General features: G+C 51.2%; 1 protein-coding gene across 1 annotated transcript; it reads right to left on the reverse strand.

Annotated features, from left to right (window-relative positions):
- Positions 1–768: 768 nt before the first annotated feature.
- On the reverse strand, positions 769–16,091 carry CNTN2 (contactin 2; the record flags this gene model as incomplete). The annotated part of the gene is made up of 22 exons (XM_080358529.1): positions 769–878; positions 1,574–1,742; positions 1,829–1,941; positions 2,303–2,489; positions 2,830–2,945; positions 3,328–3,562; positions 3,755–3,825; positions 4,536–4,685; positions 4,810–4,968; positions 5,271–5,391; positions 5,531–5,706; positions 6,074–6,201; positions 6,472–6,622; positions 7,495–7,624; positions 8,144–8,280; positions 8,924–9,099; positions 9,308–9,407; positions 9,974–10,183; positions 10,502–10,597; positions 10,936–11,111; positions 11,399–11,543; positions 16,037–16,091. The coding sequence occupies 22 exons, from the start codon at positions 16,089–16,091 to the stop codon at positions 769–771; spliced, it is 3,111 nt and encodes a 1,036-aa protein (XP_080214655.1).
- Between the last annotated feature and the right edge of the window lie 528 nt (positions 16,092–16,619).

Here is a 16,619-nt window from a genome sequence, read left to right on the forward strand (position 1 = left end):
ACCCCTTCTCCTCCCCGAACAAAAAGGAAAGAAGCAAACAGTATAACAAAAACACCCCAAAAGCACGTGGGCTACAGATAACATTGAGCGTGGCACCTCACAGCGTAACAGTTGATACAAACGATAGGCTGGGGTTGCAAGTTAACACCAGTGTCACAAAACCAGCTTTTCATGGTCTAAAGTTGGTGTTTACCCGTCCCCAGGATGGGACAGAGCTCAATCTCTCGTGTGGCTTTATCTCCTTGGGCTCGTTGCTGCAGAGTTGGGCTCGTATTTTATTTGGGGGGGTAAAATCCTGTCCTATAATGTGCTGGAGATGGGCTGTGACTGGGGTTGGTATGGAACATGCTGATCACTGGGAAATCCTCAGTCCCCGTCCTCCCCATGCCCACCCCACTGTACGTATTTTTAAAAAGTAGTCAAGTTTAGCAGTCTGGTTACTTTAGTAAATGGCTTCATAAGGCAAAAACCTACTGGATACAGTGTTGGGGGGGCAGTTGGCTGTCAGAATTCACGTAGAATTCTTCTTCATTTTACTCATTTCTTTAAAAAAATCTTTAATCGGTTAAAGACCCATGTCTTGTACGAAAGCTTATGTTCTTCCAAAACAAAAGCAAAAAACTGTTCCTTTCTTCCTCCCTTCAACCAGTGTCATCAAATCCTTTCTCTGTAGTGCTGCTGTGGTACAGACTTGAGGTTGTAGCAGCCGAGTATCGAGTCGTCCCTTGAGGAAGCGCGTCCCGGAGTCCTGTGCCGCGTTGGCCACCGTCAGAGCTCCAGGTAGCTGATCAGGGCCACCATGACTAGAGAGTTAGTTGTGACAATGACAGCGTGTGGCACCGGCCTCGTCACAGAGTCTTCCACCATCATACTGGTCCCTGAAAGAAAGGGGAGGAGGAAGGAGCAACTGCCTCATTGCATGGACACAACCTGGTGTCTTGAGGAAAGAGTGGGTGAAATGTTAGTTCTGGGGTGCTGCGTTGCTCGTGTTGTGGTTGGCGCTGAGGAACATCCCAGGAACGTTTCTTTGAAACAAGAATTTGGAGGTGGGACCTGAACACTTCCCCTCTGAATCAAGGGGACTTGCTGGCATTGGGATTGGGGCCGCACAAACACAGAATTTTACTCTTAGTGAATGTAAGTCGGGCTTATGTGGGGCCTCAAGGGCTTTAGCTGCAAGTAATAAAGCTGGGATCAGGCTAGAGCGAAAGGTTGCTCGGGGTCTGGGGAGAGGTCAGCTGCTGGAGGGGAATCATCAGAAGGTCCTTTGAGCAAACAGCACAAGGGAGCCAAAGACCAATTCTCAACCTAAACCACTGAGCTAGGATGTTCCCATGTGTTCCTGGAAGGGAGAGTGGGATTTTAAGACATAATGACATTTATTGTTACTATGCTGTGCTGTAGCCGGGCAGGGGAGGGGGATGACTAAAATCACTGCTTATCAAAGAACCATGGTAGCAAATAGTCCTGCAGATTAACCCCTCTCTCTGAGCTCGTTTTCCAGTGCTCTATGAAACACGCTGTAAATGGGGGTTTGCGCACGGAGCGTGTAGAGTCAGAGGAGCGTACGTACCACTGTTTCGGAGGATGTGAACTTCTGCTGGGATTCCATCTCCCCCGGGGCCCGTCACCCTGATCTGTACGAAGGCGTGAGTGAAATCTTCAGGGACAGGGATGTCGATCCGGCTCTTGCTGGCCAGGTATAGGGTGGGAGCAGAGTGGGAATCCTGCCTGTAAAGCATCTGTTGGAAGAGGCAAGTTTGAGTTTATGTCCACCGCGATTTCCTCAGTGTCACCTGTAACAAAGCCAGCTACGTGCTGCTTGTACCTTGTACCCCGTAACTGCAGACTCGTCTGCCTTCGCCACCACCGGGTCCCACTTGATGGTGACTGTAGACCCAGAAAAAGTCCAGGAGATGTTGCCAGGCGGCCTCTTTGGTGCTAAGAGATACAGAAAAAGACAGAGATTCAGTAAGTCAGTGACCGATGAGAAGGTTGTGCTGGTTACAACCCCCTCCTGAGACTCTACAACTAGTTGGCGTGGCTGATGGCACCACTATGGTTGGTTTAAAGAGAAACATCCCAGCAAACATTACTCTGGACACAGATATCCTAGGATAAGCGATACATAGACCACAAGACTGACCTGAGGAAATTCAGGGCACTGTTTTATGGACTATTTAAATTGCCTTAAAGCACCAGGATAAAAAAGCTCATCAGCTGATTGTTGGGGACCCTGTGGAGGAATCAGCAGCCCCAGGGAGCAGAAGAAGCAGAACGCAGCTGGTCAGGGCTCACTCACGTGGTTTTGTTGTCGTGATGTTGGTGGAGGGACTGGGGGGGCCGGTTCCAGCCCGGTTATAAGCTCGGACTGACACGTGGTATTTTGTGTTGGGGTTTAGGCCTGTGACATGAGCCGACGTGACCAGCCCCGCTGTTCTCACTCTGTCAGCTGCCTCCTCTTTATCACCATCCTTCCAGTACCGGATCTAAATAGAAAAGAGCGTGATGGGTTTAGTAAGGATCGAGACATCTGTAGATACCAGCCCTATCTGTGGTCAGCACTGAAGACCCTTTATTTTTTGTTCCTGTGCATTTTGCTCAGCGTGTGCCCAGGAATAAGGTTACAGCCTGTATGGAAAAAAGGATGTTTTTTACTAATCCCTTGTGAACAGTAGTACTGGCCCCATTAGAGCGTCGTGCTGTCCATTAATTATCTTTGGAAACAAAATGCTGTTGCCTTTCACCTCGCTTAGCCTGGGGGAATTTTCTTTGCTGGGCTTTCCAGTCTCAGTTTCAGGATCTCGCGTTCCCACCGCAGGCTCGTACCTCATAGCCCGACAGCACTCCGGTCATATCTCCCTGCTCAACGGGCTCCCAGGACACGTCCATTTCCGAGGACAGAACAGCCTTGGCCGTAACTCTGAAAGGAGCCACTTTGGGTTCTGAAAAAGACAACAAAAGGGAATAAAATCCTTTTTCCCAGCCCTGAAATGGAGGGTTCTCCTGCAGCAGCGTCACCATGCAGGCAGCTGGTGTTGTGCGTACGGAGCAAAGCGAGGGGAAGGGATTTAGGGATTTAGCAGGACAAGCGGGGCCACAGCTGCGTGCTGCTCGGTGCACGGTCACGAATGGGCTTAGGGAAACATCTCTCTGTGTATTTGAAGTAGAAGATAAATGTTATTCTGAAATCACTCTCAGCTGCTCTTTGAGTAAAGGAAACCTATCGCTCAGCTCCCACAGACAGAGCTCTGCAGGGAGCCGGTTGAGGACATGGTTGGTTGGACAAAACGTGGTGAATTTGGAACTGCTGCCATTCCCGTTTACCTTCTTCTGCGGAGTACACGATGGCGGTGAGGCTCTCCGGCCCCTCTCCTTTCCTGTTGTACGCTTTGATCTTCACTTCAAAGGGGGTGTAGGGGCCGATGCTCTCGTTGCGGTAGACGTAGTGCAGCGATTCCGCGTGCGGCACCCGCGCCGTCAGCCACCCCTGGGTGCCTTTCTTGCGGAACGACAAGATGTAGCCAAAACCGTCTCCGTTCTGATAGTCCCGCAGTGTTGGCTGTGAGGGGGGAGCAGAATGCAAGAGGAGCCTTGGTCGGTTCAAATGAGCAAGACTGCGCTAAGCGCAGTGTTTGGCTCAACTGCATATCAAAATTGTAATCATGGCGCTCATTTTGCAAAAGAAATGACATTTGCTTCTCCCCCTGGCCCTCTCCCAGCGTCCGAGGGTGGTGTCGAGCTGCTGACTTACCGTCCAGTTGATGATCAGCTCGTTGGGAGCTCCTCCGCCTCCGCTGAGCCCAGATGGTGCCACAGTAGGTGCTGTCGGGTCCCCAAACAAAAGCAGACGGCACAGGGTGGGTTAAAGGAGCAACGGTGATGAAGATGAGCACAGACACCGCGCAGTCTGGGAATAGCCAGGCTTTGGCAGCTCCTATAAAAGCGCTGGTCTCTGTGCTTTCAGCTGTTAAGTATTTCAGATGTTTGTGAAAATCAGGTCTAGGATATTGACTGGTGCCCCACGAGCTGATTTGGAGGCAACATGTCTCTGAGGGGACAAGGATCAAGCTCAAAAGCAGGGAGATGGAGGAGAGCTTTTATTAGGAAGGAGTTAATATGCACTGGGTGTGGGGAAAGCAGTTCTGCTGTTCTTATGTCCCTTCTGCTTGCACGTTCAAGCAGAAGAAGACGGAATGAACATTCACAGCCATTTGCTGGGAGATTTACCTTGTCTCTGCAGGGCTGTGCTTCGTGATATAATAGGGCTCCTTCCACTTTCTAGGATTCCTTCCCCCTAGCTAGGATTTATCATGGTTTAATACATTGTATTGAATGCTGGTGAACTGAGCTGCCAGCTCTGGTACCTACTTTGTCTTTGACATGTAAATGGGCAAGAAGGCAGAAAATTTTGTGATGGCATCGCAAAGGAGATGACTAATTGTTTGGGCCCAAGGCATGCTGCGGGCCAGCCTTCCCCTCCAGGACAGGTACCTCTGATCCCCCTCCTTACCTCTCAGCGTATCTACACCTACCTGCTTCTTTGGTACGGATTTTGCTGGAGGGTAAACTTGGCTCCCCGACTCCAAGAATGTTACTTGCTAAGACCCGAAACTCATAATCCATCCAAGGAATGAGGTTCACCACCTGGGCTGTCTCTGCGTTGCCTTCAATATTTACAGGATCTATATAATCCAATAACACGAGAGGAGAACAAATAGAGCGAGTGGCAGCCAGCGGAGCGCGGAGCAAGAACTCGGCACAGGGCTCTGCTGCCAGCACCGGCTGTGCCGCCGTCCAGACACTTACTGGTCCGCATTTGCTTCCATGTGCTGGAGAGGAGGGTCCGCGCCTCGACGAGGTACCTGGCGATGGGGCTGTGGTTGTCAAAGCCGCGGCTCCAGCTCAGCAGGACGGTGGTGTCACCGACGTCTCTCACCACCACACCCCCAGGGGGGCCTGGAGGTCCTGCGGTGATGGAAGACAGACGGACGTGGTATTGACATGAAGCATTTGGAGGCTTATTGCTCTTTATATTGTGCAAGTGATCCATTAAAATCAGGCATTTCTTTTCTGGAGGCTGGGAAGCCTCCCCTCCAATTTTGGCCTCTTTTAAAGCCCATAAGCCTTTCCCATCCAGTTCAAACGTTAGATGGTGAGGTTGCCGATGGTGAGCTGGTCGCAAGGGAAGAGCGAGCTGATCCCTTGCAAGGACCGTGCAGTTATTTTGGGCTTGTAAGGAGCAGGGGACCTTCCAACGGAGCAATTACCTCTGACGGTCAGCGTGGCTGACTCCGAAGCACTGTCCACCACGGTCTGGGCTGTGCACGTGTACCGCCCCGAGTGTTTCAGCTGCGCGTTGGAGATGCTGAGGTCCCCAACAGCTTCCTTCTGCGCGGGGAAGAGAAGAGACAGTGGGGAGAGCATTTGAACGTCCCTGATCACAATCCAGTGTTCAACGCGCAAACAAAGAGGCTGGTGTTCGTTTTCTGTCTTTTTTTGGTGGGGCGTAATTACCCTTTCTACTCACCGCGCTGGCTCGCCGGTAGTGCCCCTCGGACTTGTCAAAGTCAATGGGGAAATCATCCAGTGACCAGGTGAAGGTCAGGTCCATAGTCGGATCGTGGGACGCGTGACATTGCAGAGTGAGGTTTTCACCGACGTTGATATCGGCACTAGATGGTGCCAACGTGATTTTGGTGGCATCTGCAGAGAAAGAGCGAGGAGGGCTGGTAGCTGCAAATATCTGTGTACCGGGTGTGTGTTAATGCTGCAGAGCATCCAAATCAGCTGACACTTGCCAACTCATTGTCATCCCTCTCTAACAGCTGTAGTTGTACAGGAGGAAGATGAAGGATTACAGTGGTTACAAAATGTAAATGCATTTCCCAAGGATGGTGGGTATGATTTAGTGGGTCAGGCATAAGATTTGTTACTCCACAGGCTGAAATGTCTTTAACTCCCTGAGTATTGCATTGAGTTTTGGGAGTATAAGGAGAGGAGCAACGTCACATCAGAGCATTCTTAGATGTTTCTTGCTCGATTGACCCCAAATCAAGGCAAACATCTCTACCTCGAACGGAGAGGATTCCCGTGCTGTTGGCTTTGCCCATGAAATTCTCAGCAAAGCAGGTATACTTCCCTTCGTCGGATTTGCTGATATTCTGGAGGATCAAGGTGCCATCTGTGGTAATAGTCACCCTGGTAAAAGAAGAACCACACAAGAGGAAGGTTAAAATATCTGTTTGTTCTGTATATGAGCACTTGCTGATTTTAGAGAAACCGGTGATAAAGACAGAACTGCAAAAATATTACGTAGGAGTTTTCTAAAGAAGAAACAAGAGGAATAACAAAGCGTTTATGTTCAAGGATGCTGCGGCACACTTGAGTCATCAAGTCCAGTCTTCTGGCAAGAAAACAAATGTAATTTTAGCGGTAGTTTCTAAGTGGAAGCTGACGCTGTGCTGCTACCTGCTACTGTTGGTCAGAAGTTCAGTCCCTTTGGTCCAGAGCACGGTGGCTTTCGGTGCGGCTCGCGGTTGGCACGGGATGATGACCCTCCCGCTTCGGGCTGCAGGTATCAGCCGCTTCACTGGGTTTAGTCTAAAATCTGGTGCTAAGGCTACAGCGGGGGGAAAAAAAGATGGTTAAGGAATGATTAGAAAACCTTGCTGTGTGAGTATTTGAGCTGCCACCTAACTGGGTATTGATTTGTTGTTAGGCGGCTCGGTAAGAGAAGCATGGCAATATCTGGTGAGCGGGATGGAGCGGTTCCTCTGCCGTGGTGGTTTCTGGCACCTGCCGGGGCAGGGGATATGTGACACGGGTTGTACTGAGCGATGGCGATATGACCCTAACAAGTGCAAGGTCTTGGAGAGACACGAGAACAGCTGCTTTTGAAAATGTAGAGGATATTCTATTCAATATCCCGACCAAGCCAACGCAGACATCCAGCTTGCCCAAAAGTGCCTGGAATCGCAGAGGTAGGATTGGGCTTTATCTGTTGCCCTCACGCATTGCAAGAGTGTTAATGGCGAACAGTTTAGGGCCTTCAGTTTATCTCTGGCATCTCCCACAAGGAGATAAAGCTTTGAGACAAATGTGGAACAAGTTTGGCGTGAGTCCAGTTCCAGTCGCCATCCATCAAAGGAGGCTGAGTGGACACCCAACTCTTTTCTTTCACCTCTTTCCTCCAAAAAAGAGGAAAGCTGTGTAGTGGGAGAGAGCTCATAGCGCTGCTGTGTGTCCTCTACGCTTTCTGTAGCTAAGCAGATGTCCTTGTTCTCTCTCAGCATTACTGAATTGACACAAGCTTTAAATTTTAAAGGGTTGTAGAGTGTCGTGTTGAACCAGTAACTATATTTCAATGGTGAGTGAAGCAGTTTTTGTCTGCTCTTGTCTTACTCTGAGATTGCAAGTATAAGATATTAGGAAGAGATCTAAAACGCTTCAGTGTCCCATTGAAACCCAGAGCACTGGGAAATGAGAAATTACCTTGCACTGTTAATTCAGCACTTGCATATACTGTGCCATGCTTGTTCTCAGCCACACACTGATACATGCCAGAGTCCTCCAGGACTAGCTTGGAAAATCTCAGCTCTCCACCGCTCACTTCGATGCGGTTCTGCGCAAACAAGAGGATGAACCCATTAGATGAGTAAAACAAGAAATGGAACTCAAGCCTCACGTGTGCAGGGTTGAGTTGCATTGCAGACTCTTTGCCAGTTCGAAGCCAGCCTGGTTTTCCATGGGAGAAAACGCAGGACCCTTTTTTTAATGTGTGTCCGGTCGCTACCTCCCATCGCCGTGCTCTGTTTGCTGAGGCTCCTGAGAGCAGCAGCGTGCACGTCACACAAAGACGGAGACAAGGTGCTGTTTATGTGCCCTGATAACTGGCCGTGAGTTTCTGTAGCTGCGTGAAGCAATGGCTGGGATGGCAGTGACGGGAGAAGGGCCTTGCTGTCGGTAAGGACATCGCTTTGCAGCCTCATGGGGGGCACATGGAATAGGGATGTGGGGTGATAAAAACAGGGCTGTGATGCGCTTGCAGCGAGGCAGGGGAAGGCTCTAAGCCTGGTTCAGCGCTGCATGTTCTGGGGTGCGACCGGCTGAGCTGCTCTGGCTGTCGGACCCGCGCCGGTACCTGGGAGGTCAGCGGTTGCCCGTTCCGGAGCCACCGCACCGCGGGCCTGGGTTTGCCGGCGGCCGCGCAGCTCCAGCGCAGGTCGGACCCGATGTCGGCCTCCGTGTCCGTGATCACCTTCAGCCACTCCGGCTGAGCTGCAAAGGAGCAAAAGAGGTCGGCAGAGCCAGAGAGATCAGGTGAGAGGTTCATCGTGCCAGGCGGGCAGAAGGATGCTCGCAGTGTCACCTCTGCTGGTGGGTTTATTTGTCACAGCGTGTTTCAGCAGAGCGACAGCCTTTTGCCAGCCTCTGTGGGTCTGGCTGCAGCTGTGCCTGTGGACTGCACAAAACTACGGCACAATCCAGACCTAAGGGAAGAACGTTATGGTTTCTCTCCTTAAGAATAAATACAGTAGTTCCTGAGCTTCAGGAAAAAATGAGTTCAACCGAAGAGAAACAGGTTTTGTAGCTTGCCTACATCTGATTAATAGCTCCAAGTATTAACCCTTGTGGAAGTACCCCAGATTTGGCGAGGATCTTAGTTGACAGCTAAGCCTGATTTTTACCACTACACTCCCATCCCTGGTTACCTCATTTTAGATAGAATTGTTTTAGAGCAAATTAGGTCTCTCTCTCCCTTTGCCATAGCCTAAAAGTGGAAAGACATCAGTGATCTCTGCAGGACTGTGTTAGGGCTTTGCAATAGGTTTAATTGGGGCTGATCCGAGGCAGGATCAGAGCTGGTGGTTTCAGTCTGTTGCCCGAAGCGTCTTGCCAGGTGTGCGTTTAGATGCGTTACCTTGAATGATGATGCGGCCCTGGTAGGTGTCTCTTCCTTTGATGTTCTCAGCCTCACACTCGTAGGTTCCTTCATCCTCAAAGCCGACATCCTGGATCTGCAGGAGGGGCTCGCTGCCGATCCACTTGGAGGACTGCGAGCCGTCCAGCTTCCTCCATTTTATTCGAGGAACGGGGCTGTGGAAAAGTAAATCTGGTGAAGGGCAGCTCTCGCGGTGTCGCTCAGTCCCCATTTAACCCCTCAGGTCCCAGCAGGACAGGTGGCTTTAGCCAGCTCCTCCGTCCTCCTGTTCCCCCTCCATCTCTGGGTTGTAGAGGGGGGTTGTGCAAGCTGCGGGTTCCGCGCTGCCCTCCCTGTTCCAAGCGCCGCAGATGCTGCACTCACTTTCCAAAGGCGAAACACTCCAAAGTCACCATCTGCCCGGCCAGAGCGTAGGTGTCGGCAGGAAACCTGGCTTTTATGCTGGGTGCGTACTGCCTGGCATCTGTGAAAAGGAAAGTGCTGTTGAGGAGTTGCAGATGGCTTTAAAATGGCACATGTTGGGTCTTAAAGGGCAGAGGTACCCGCAAGGTTACACTGCTTTTCAACACCTTTATGCATGTGGGTAAGGGAGCAGAGGCGAGGTTTCATTTTCTTTTTAAAGCAGCTCTAAAAAACCTCTTTACAACATCTCAGGACTTATTTCTCCTTCATTTTCTACCTGCTTAACTCCCTTTGCCCAAGAAGTATCTTTAGCTGCGCTTCTGCAAGGTCACCAAAGGCAGAGCAGAGTAGTTTTGGGGCTGTATGATCCTACTGCACCTTGTGTTGTGTCACACAAGCAGAGAATCCCCACGATAGGGTTTGCAGCTGCACAAGCAGCACAGCCTGGAGCAAGGGCTGCTTCCCCAGCTTCCAGCCAATTCGTATCTTTGGAAGCTCTCAAGCTCCCCAGAGCAGCCGGTGGGTGATTTATGCAGCGCTGGAGTCCTGTGGAGCCCGAGTGCTCTGCTCTGGCTTGTTCATTTTGCATTTTGCGCAGTCCCCGTGTGCTAATCCACGAGCACTGACCCTCTGCAGCGAGGCTGAGCCGGGAGAACTTGCTGAAAACGCTCTTGGTGATGAAGTCGATGTGGCTGGTGGCAAAGCACGAATAGTTCCCCAGGTCGGAAGCCTCTGTTTTGGCAATGTAAAGGTTTCCCGTGGTCTGAGAGACGAAACGCCTTCCGTCAGCTGGGATGAAATTGGGAAACTCGTTCAGGAGCCAGCGATAGGATAAGCCTGTGGGGAAGAGAAAAAGGAACACACTGCACAAGTCGCCGGTGTCCTCTCAGGTGGGACTAAACCCAGCAGGCTGTCTTCTAGACCAGCCTAAGCTGGAATTGGTCCTTGGGTGGAACTTGTTTGCTCCACGTGCAAAGTCCTGTCTCTGTTTTGCAGCTTTACAGAGCCTGAATTAACAACAGATCTGCTTCCCTAAAATTCCCAAAGGAAAGCAGGGAGTGATTCACACATCTGGGAATCCCTTGTATCTCTCTGCCTGGCGCCAGCAGTGCCGCCCATCCCTGCCAGCGGCGATGCTGGAGTGCCAACCCTTACCTGGGTAGTGGGGAGGAGGGCTGCAGGCGAACATCACCCCCCAGCCTTCCGTGATCTTCACGGGGTCTCGCTCTTCTGCGGAGAACTCCTGCAAAACTAAACACGCAGAGTGAAACCTCCATGCGTGAAGAAATCAGCGTGGGGGAATAACTGCGTTTTATCTCCCCATCCACAGGCCGGTGTTCTCAGTGGTTGTACAGAGAGAGATCTGAAAACATTACTGACTTTCTCCATTGTGCATGAGATTTCAGCTGCACCTCCATGTTAATGGAAAGCGCCAGGGGATTTCTCCACGGGATTTCTCCACGTGATGCTGTTGGGTACCATGCACCGGAGAGCTTCTCTCCAACTTTAATTAACACGAGCAGGGGGGTTCGGTTTATCCCCAGTGTAACTGCGGCTGCGTTTTGTTTACCTTATGGAGACAAACTTACAGCCAAAGCGGAGGGAGGCTTCCCTGCTGACCACCGTGCCCCTGGAATTAGACGCCACGCATTGGTAGGAGCCGGCGTCCTTGGCTTTCACCGGGTTGCTTATCACTAAGTCACCTGCGACCAGCCTGTAACGGGAATCCGGCTCCATCTTGAGCTCCGTGCCGTTCATCTTCCACCTGCCGACAGCGTGCAGAGAGACGTGAGAGGGGTAAATACGGCAGCCCCGTGGTGCCTTGTGCCTGTGCTTGGTGTTTTATCCAGCTGTGGGATCTGTGTTAGGTTTAGGTTTAGATGGTGTTAGGTTTCTAGTCCACAGCCTGGGTGGGATTGTACATCCCATGGAGACGAGGAGGCTGATTCTCACATTAGTGATTTTCTTTATATAAAAAGTGGAGAATGGAAAGCAAAGTTCTTGCTGGTTGCATCCCAGTCCTGGTACGGAGGGGGAAGCAGGTGAGCTCACCTGTAGGTCGCGGGAGGGCTGGCCCGAGCTCGGCATGTCAACGTGACCTTCTCTTCTGCTGAGCCTTCAGGGAACAGAGTGTGGACGGGCTGCTCCTCAAACACCGGCCCGTAGCTCCTGGTGCTGCTCTGGGCTCGGCACCAAACTGCAAGAGAGGGAAAACCTGCTGGCTCCATTTAGCTTTTTCTACAATTTCTCATTTTTTACGTTTTGTAGGGTGTGTGGCAGCGTCAGAACTGCATCTAGAATAAAAGAAGGAGCAACGTGAAAACCACAACCATCTGTCACCACAGCCCAACCCCATCCGTGGCTTTGGGCAGAGAACGTGCGTTTCCCGCTGAGCATCTCGCACCATCCCTGCCACGCCAGAAGGACCAGACGTGCTTCAAGACGTGTGGATGAAGGAGTGCTGACACTTGGAAAGCCACGCACAGACGGGACCGGAGCTGGGAACCCCTTGGTGCCCTTCTGGCAGTGGGGATGAGCTGGTTGTTGTACAAACTTCGGCTGGTTGGGTCCTCCCAAGTCCTCTGCGGGATAAGAGAGGAGAACCTGGGTCTCCGCAGTAAGTTCTCAGCTCTGCCGCTGCCTCCCTGCCCACGCCTGGCAGGTCCCTCCATCCCTTTGTCTGCGACATCGTCAGCTCTTGATGGCTCCAACCTGCTGTTTGCTGGTGTGCGAACCACTGCTGCGGTATCAGCTCTGCTTTTGAACTCGCAGGATGAGCTCGAAGCTTTCTAGTGCTCAGACATGGGTTTGATTCTGTTCTTGCTGTCCTGAGTCCAGCTCAGGTGTAGGCAGAAGAGGAAGATAAGAAGTCCCTTCCTTCTCCTGTGCTGTACCTGGGCCAACCTTTGGCGTGCTGACGATGTTTTGCTGGCAAGTGCCAGCTGTCCGCAGCAACTCTGTGTCTCAGATAAATGGCAAAACGCTCGCAGACCCCCTTCCACGTGGCCTTTGTGGAAATGGCAGCGCAAATAAATGAGAACAAGGCAGAAGCTGCCCGGAAATCTCTCCCATGCAGAAGCGGCTGGCGGGATAACGCTCACCGGCAAGTCTGTTCTGTCCCCAGCAGGGACGGAGCCACCTCAAGGCAGGGTGCTTAGTGATGCTCAGCCACCCCCAGGATCCTCCCCTGCTTTGTAATTGAATTAATAACCATCTTAAAACCGCCATGCCAACCAGCAATCTGTCTCCTTCCCTACCGTACACAGCATGGTCACTACTTAAATTAAGTGACTCCAGTAAGTGTGATGTTTTATGCAAGAGTAACTTCCAGCAGGGAACGGGCAGCTCGGCTCTGCCGGGCTGGGGGAAGCAGCTCTTTACCTGCAGCTCCTGGGGTTTCTCTCATGTTCCGGCTGCTCTTGCATGCGGAGATGAGGGGGAGATGAGGGGGAGATGAGGGGGAGACGAGAGAAGGGGCTCCGCTAATTGGCTCCAGGAGTTCGGAGCAGCTGTTGGCTGCTCCTTGTGTCCGAGCATCAGCCAATTACCCAGCGCTGGGCTCTGGAGTTGCTGCTGCAAAGGAGCCACGTGCAGCCGGGAGCCTGATGGCCCCTAGTGTCCCACCAGAAAACAGACCGTGGCCTCTGCCTGATACTTAAGAATAAGCGAAAAGCAGCATTTGGGGGTTTTATTCCCTCCGCATCAACGTAGGTGCTGTTTTCCTTCTAGATTAGTTGTATTCACAAAGGAGGAGCCGGAAATCTTCCCTGGGTTGGGGCAGCAATGTCTCAGCTGGAAATAACTCGGCTGACCGGCAGGTAAAATAATCATGAGTTAGTGGAGAATTCATAACAATGTCATGTGTTAATTGTGTTCTGATAGATGGTAGTGAACGGATTGAGGTTTAACAGCTTTACATTTTGAGATTAATAGGTAGCATATGATAAATATATTTATTTATCAAATAAAATATATATTATTAACGGTCCCATGCATGGCTTTTCTCATGGGATGCTCCTTCCCAATCAAGCCAAATTGTGCTAATCATCCCTTCTGATTCACCCGAAGCCTGCACCCCATTGCTACCCACTGCTGTCGCCTTTTCTCTGCCAAGGTTATGGACCGCAATTGTTAGGCATTGATTTTCTCAAATGTGATCAATGTCAGAAGTTCGGACGAGCTTTTATCTACAGTTCCAAGGTGTCTGGTTGGTGTTGGGCGTGAAATGCCTGGATCTCACTCATTAAGCAAAACAAGTGTTAGATTAAAGCAATAATTAAGCGGTTACAATTTCGGGATATGGTTAGAACTAAACTGAGAGCAAAGCCGGGCAGGAAATCTCAGCACCCCTGAGACAGATTGTCCGACTGCTTCTGTCACCCCAGAGCTCTCACTTTTAATGTCACCAAAACACGTCCCTTCCTTGGGCTCTTATCATTTGGGTAGCAGGGAAAGACAAAGACAAACTAAAGGTCGTCAAGCCTGCAAGTTGTATTTGCAAGAAGCAGAGTGATGGGCTCAGAGCTGGGCATGCCTGATGCAGCCCGTTCTGGGTTAAATCCAGCTCGATGAGCAGATATTGTGCTAAATATACCGGTACATCTGGCTAGAATATTCATTATTAGGAAAACCAAAAAAAAATGAACGCCAAAATAAATAGGAAGAGGTGAAAGTGGAATATTTGAATATTAAGATTTGGAGGAACAGCTGCAGAAACGCTTGAATGTTTCGGTGTGACTTGTGCTGTTGTTTGGGAGAGTAAAATACTGTATCCTGAAATATGTCACCAAGGACTCTGTGAGTATAAAAAAATTGCAAACTTTATACCGAATATTGCTGGAATAGACAAAAACCTTCTCTCCTTTGGCACCGTGGGGAGGCGGCAGCGGCACCAGCCCCTTCCTGCCTTTTGTATTCTCAGGAGTGTTTGGAAAATGCTGCAAAGCAGCCCTGGAGAGCCCAGGTGTGCGGGAGGCCGGTCCCTTTGTGCTGAGCTCCGCGCTCGCTTTGCGGGCCAGGAACGAGAAATGTCGCAGCTGAACGTTTTCCAGGCTCTATTCCAGTTTATGATCCTTTTATTGAGCGCAGCCAGAGCTCCGGAGCACTGACCACAGCCCGAAGCCTCGGCGCATGAGGGAAACGGGCGATTAATTGGTTTTATAGGAAATCCGAACGCGCACGTGCACAAAATCAAAGCGGTTATTTTTAAAGAACAGCTCTCTGAGGAACAGAGAGTTATTTTTAACGAGATGCTTTCTGAGGAACAAAGGGACGGCGCTTTGGCTTGCCTTAGACTTCAAGATTTTTTGTGGCTTTTGCTGAATGAAGAAATTCAAGGGAAATTTTGAGGCTTTTCCTGACAGCTTTGTTCATTAGAGTCTTCTCTGTGCGCTCCATAAGCTTTAAACCTCCACTTATTGCTGCGGGTGACATTGCCAACCTCGCGTCCCAGGGCTGGAGTGACAGCCCAGACCTGGAGGCTTCGGCTCGTCACCCTCTCTGGATTCTTTCCTCCAACCTCATCTCTAAATGACTTTATTTTATGTATCCCTGGCCCCTCGCTCGTGTTCCCGGTGAGGATTTCTCTGTCCCAGCTGGCTCCTGAGATCCATTGCATCAGCAGCCAAAGGTCAAGAGAAAATAACGCTCACGGGCTCAACAGCGAGTTGGTGTTTTGTTGGTAGGCTCAGCTTGGACGGAGAGCGAACCGCACGATCTCAGCTGGTTAATGGAGAGGCCAACTCCATCTTGCTGCCTCTACCAGATTTGGGTCAGACCAATTTCCAAACGGGCTAATTGCCTCCCGATCTAGGGCGGCCACCCCTCCCTCCACCTCCTCGGGGACCCGGAGAACATTAAGATGTAATTAGATATTTATAAGGACAGGCGAGCAGGCTCTGCCTGGGATGATGAATTACCTTGAAGACATTATTGAATTCTCAGTTGTCTGAAATGAAACGTCTCCCTGCTGAAAAGGGACCTTCTGGGTGCAGCCTGAGACTCTCTGAGATCCAGAAATGGTCCCCGATGAACGGGGGAATCTTGGCACTCAGGGTATGGCCAAAAAGGAATCTCTAGAAAAACCAGGAGGGGAAGCGGATTCACCCTGAGCGAATCCAAGGGTGAAATTCCTCCCTGTGCCGAGGCCAGGGCGAGCCTCGGGCACTGGGTGCCTGTGATTTAGTACTGCTTGGGGTTCATTTAGGGATGATGCTGGCAAGTGATAGGATGAGAGGAAACGGCCTCAAGTTGCACCAGGGGAGGTTGAGGTTGGATGTGGGGAACAATTTCTTCCCCAAAGGGCTGTGGGGCATTGGAACAGGCTGCCCAGGGCAGTGCTGGAGTCAACATCCCTGGAGGGCTGGACAGACGGACATGAGGTTCTCAGGACATGGGGCAGTGCCAGAGGTGGTTGGAACGGTTGGACTTTATGATCTTGAAGGGCTTTCCAACCAAAATGATTCTATGATCTGCATCTCACTTAACTTGAATTTCGAAAAGGGGAGATGTGTCTGTCAAGTGTTCCTGTCTCCAATCTTGAGCAGTACCCAGGGAAGTTGGGCACAGCACAGACACATCCCTGGCTGCATAAACCCCCTCGGGAGAACTGGGCTTTAGCATCACTGCAGCGCACAAGGGGCTGTGACTCATGGAAACCCTTGCACCCAATGGACCAGGAGCTGCTCTTACCCAGCAAGGTGACAACAGCGAGGGACGTGCGGACAAATCCAGCGGCTCCTGCCATCCTGCGCCTCCGGCCGGCTCACACCTGGGCGGGTGCGTGGGGACAGCGGCCCTGCGAGAGACACAGAGGTTGGTGTTATCTGCAGCATTTCCCCAGCTCCAGTGCCCAGCTGCGCGTCCCCGCTGGCCACGGGCCCGGGACAAGAGTCACTCGGGAGCAAACATCCAGCTGGGCACACAGGGCTGGGAGGGAGCTGGTTTTCTTCCTGACGTGACAGATCTGGTTGGGAAATCGTTCCTCCTCCCCTACTATGTGCTGTTCTTCCTCCCTCTAAAAATAATGCTTCCTTCGTAGCGTTGTTTTATTAAAAATATGCAAAGCCAGAAGCACATGGGATATTGGGGAAGGGGAAAGAGGAAGAAAGAATTTCTTGCTGTTATTTTCTGCAAAAGGCATCTTTAGCTCTTCGGGCAGGCAGTGGGTGGCTCTGGGTGTTGTGCCAGCCCTGAGTCTCATTCTGGAGAGGTTGGGGACGCAGTTGTCACCGTGCGCCGCACCCCGGCTGCTGAGCGTCCACACGGGGAGCTC

This window comes from Nesoenas mayeri (assembly GCF_963082525.1).
Source record: "Nesoenas mayeri genome assembly, chromosome: 23".
Classification (NCBI taxonomy): Eukaryota; Metazoa; Chordata; class Aves; order Columbiformes; family Columbidae; genus Nesoenas; species Nesoenas mayeri.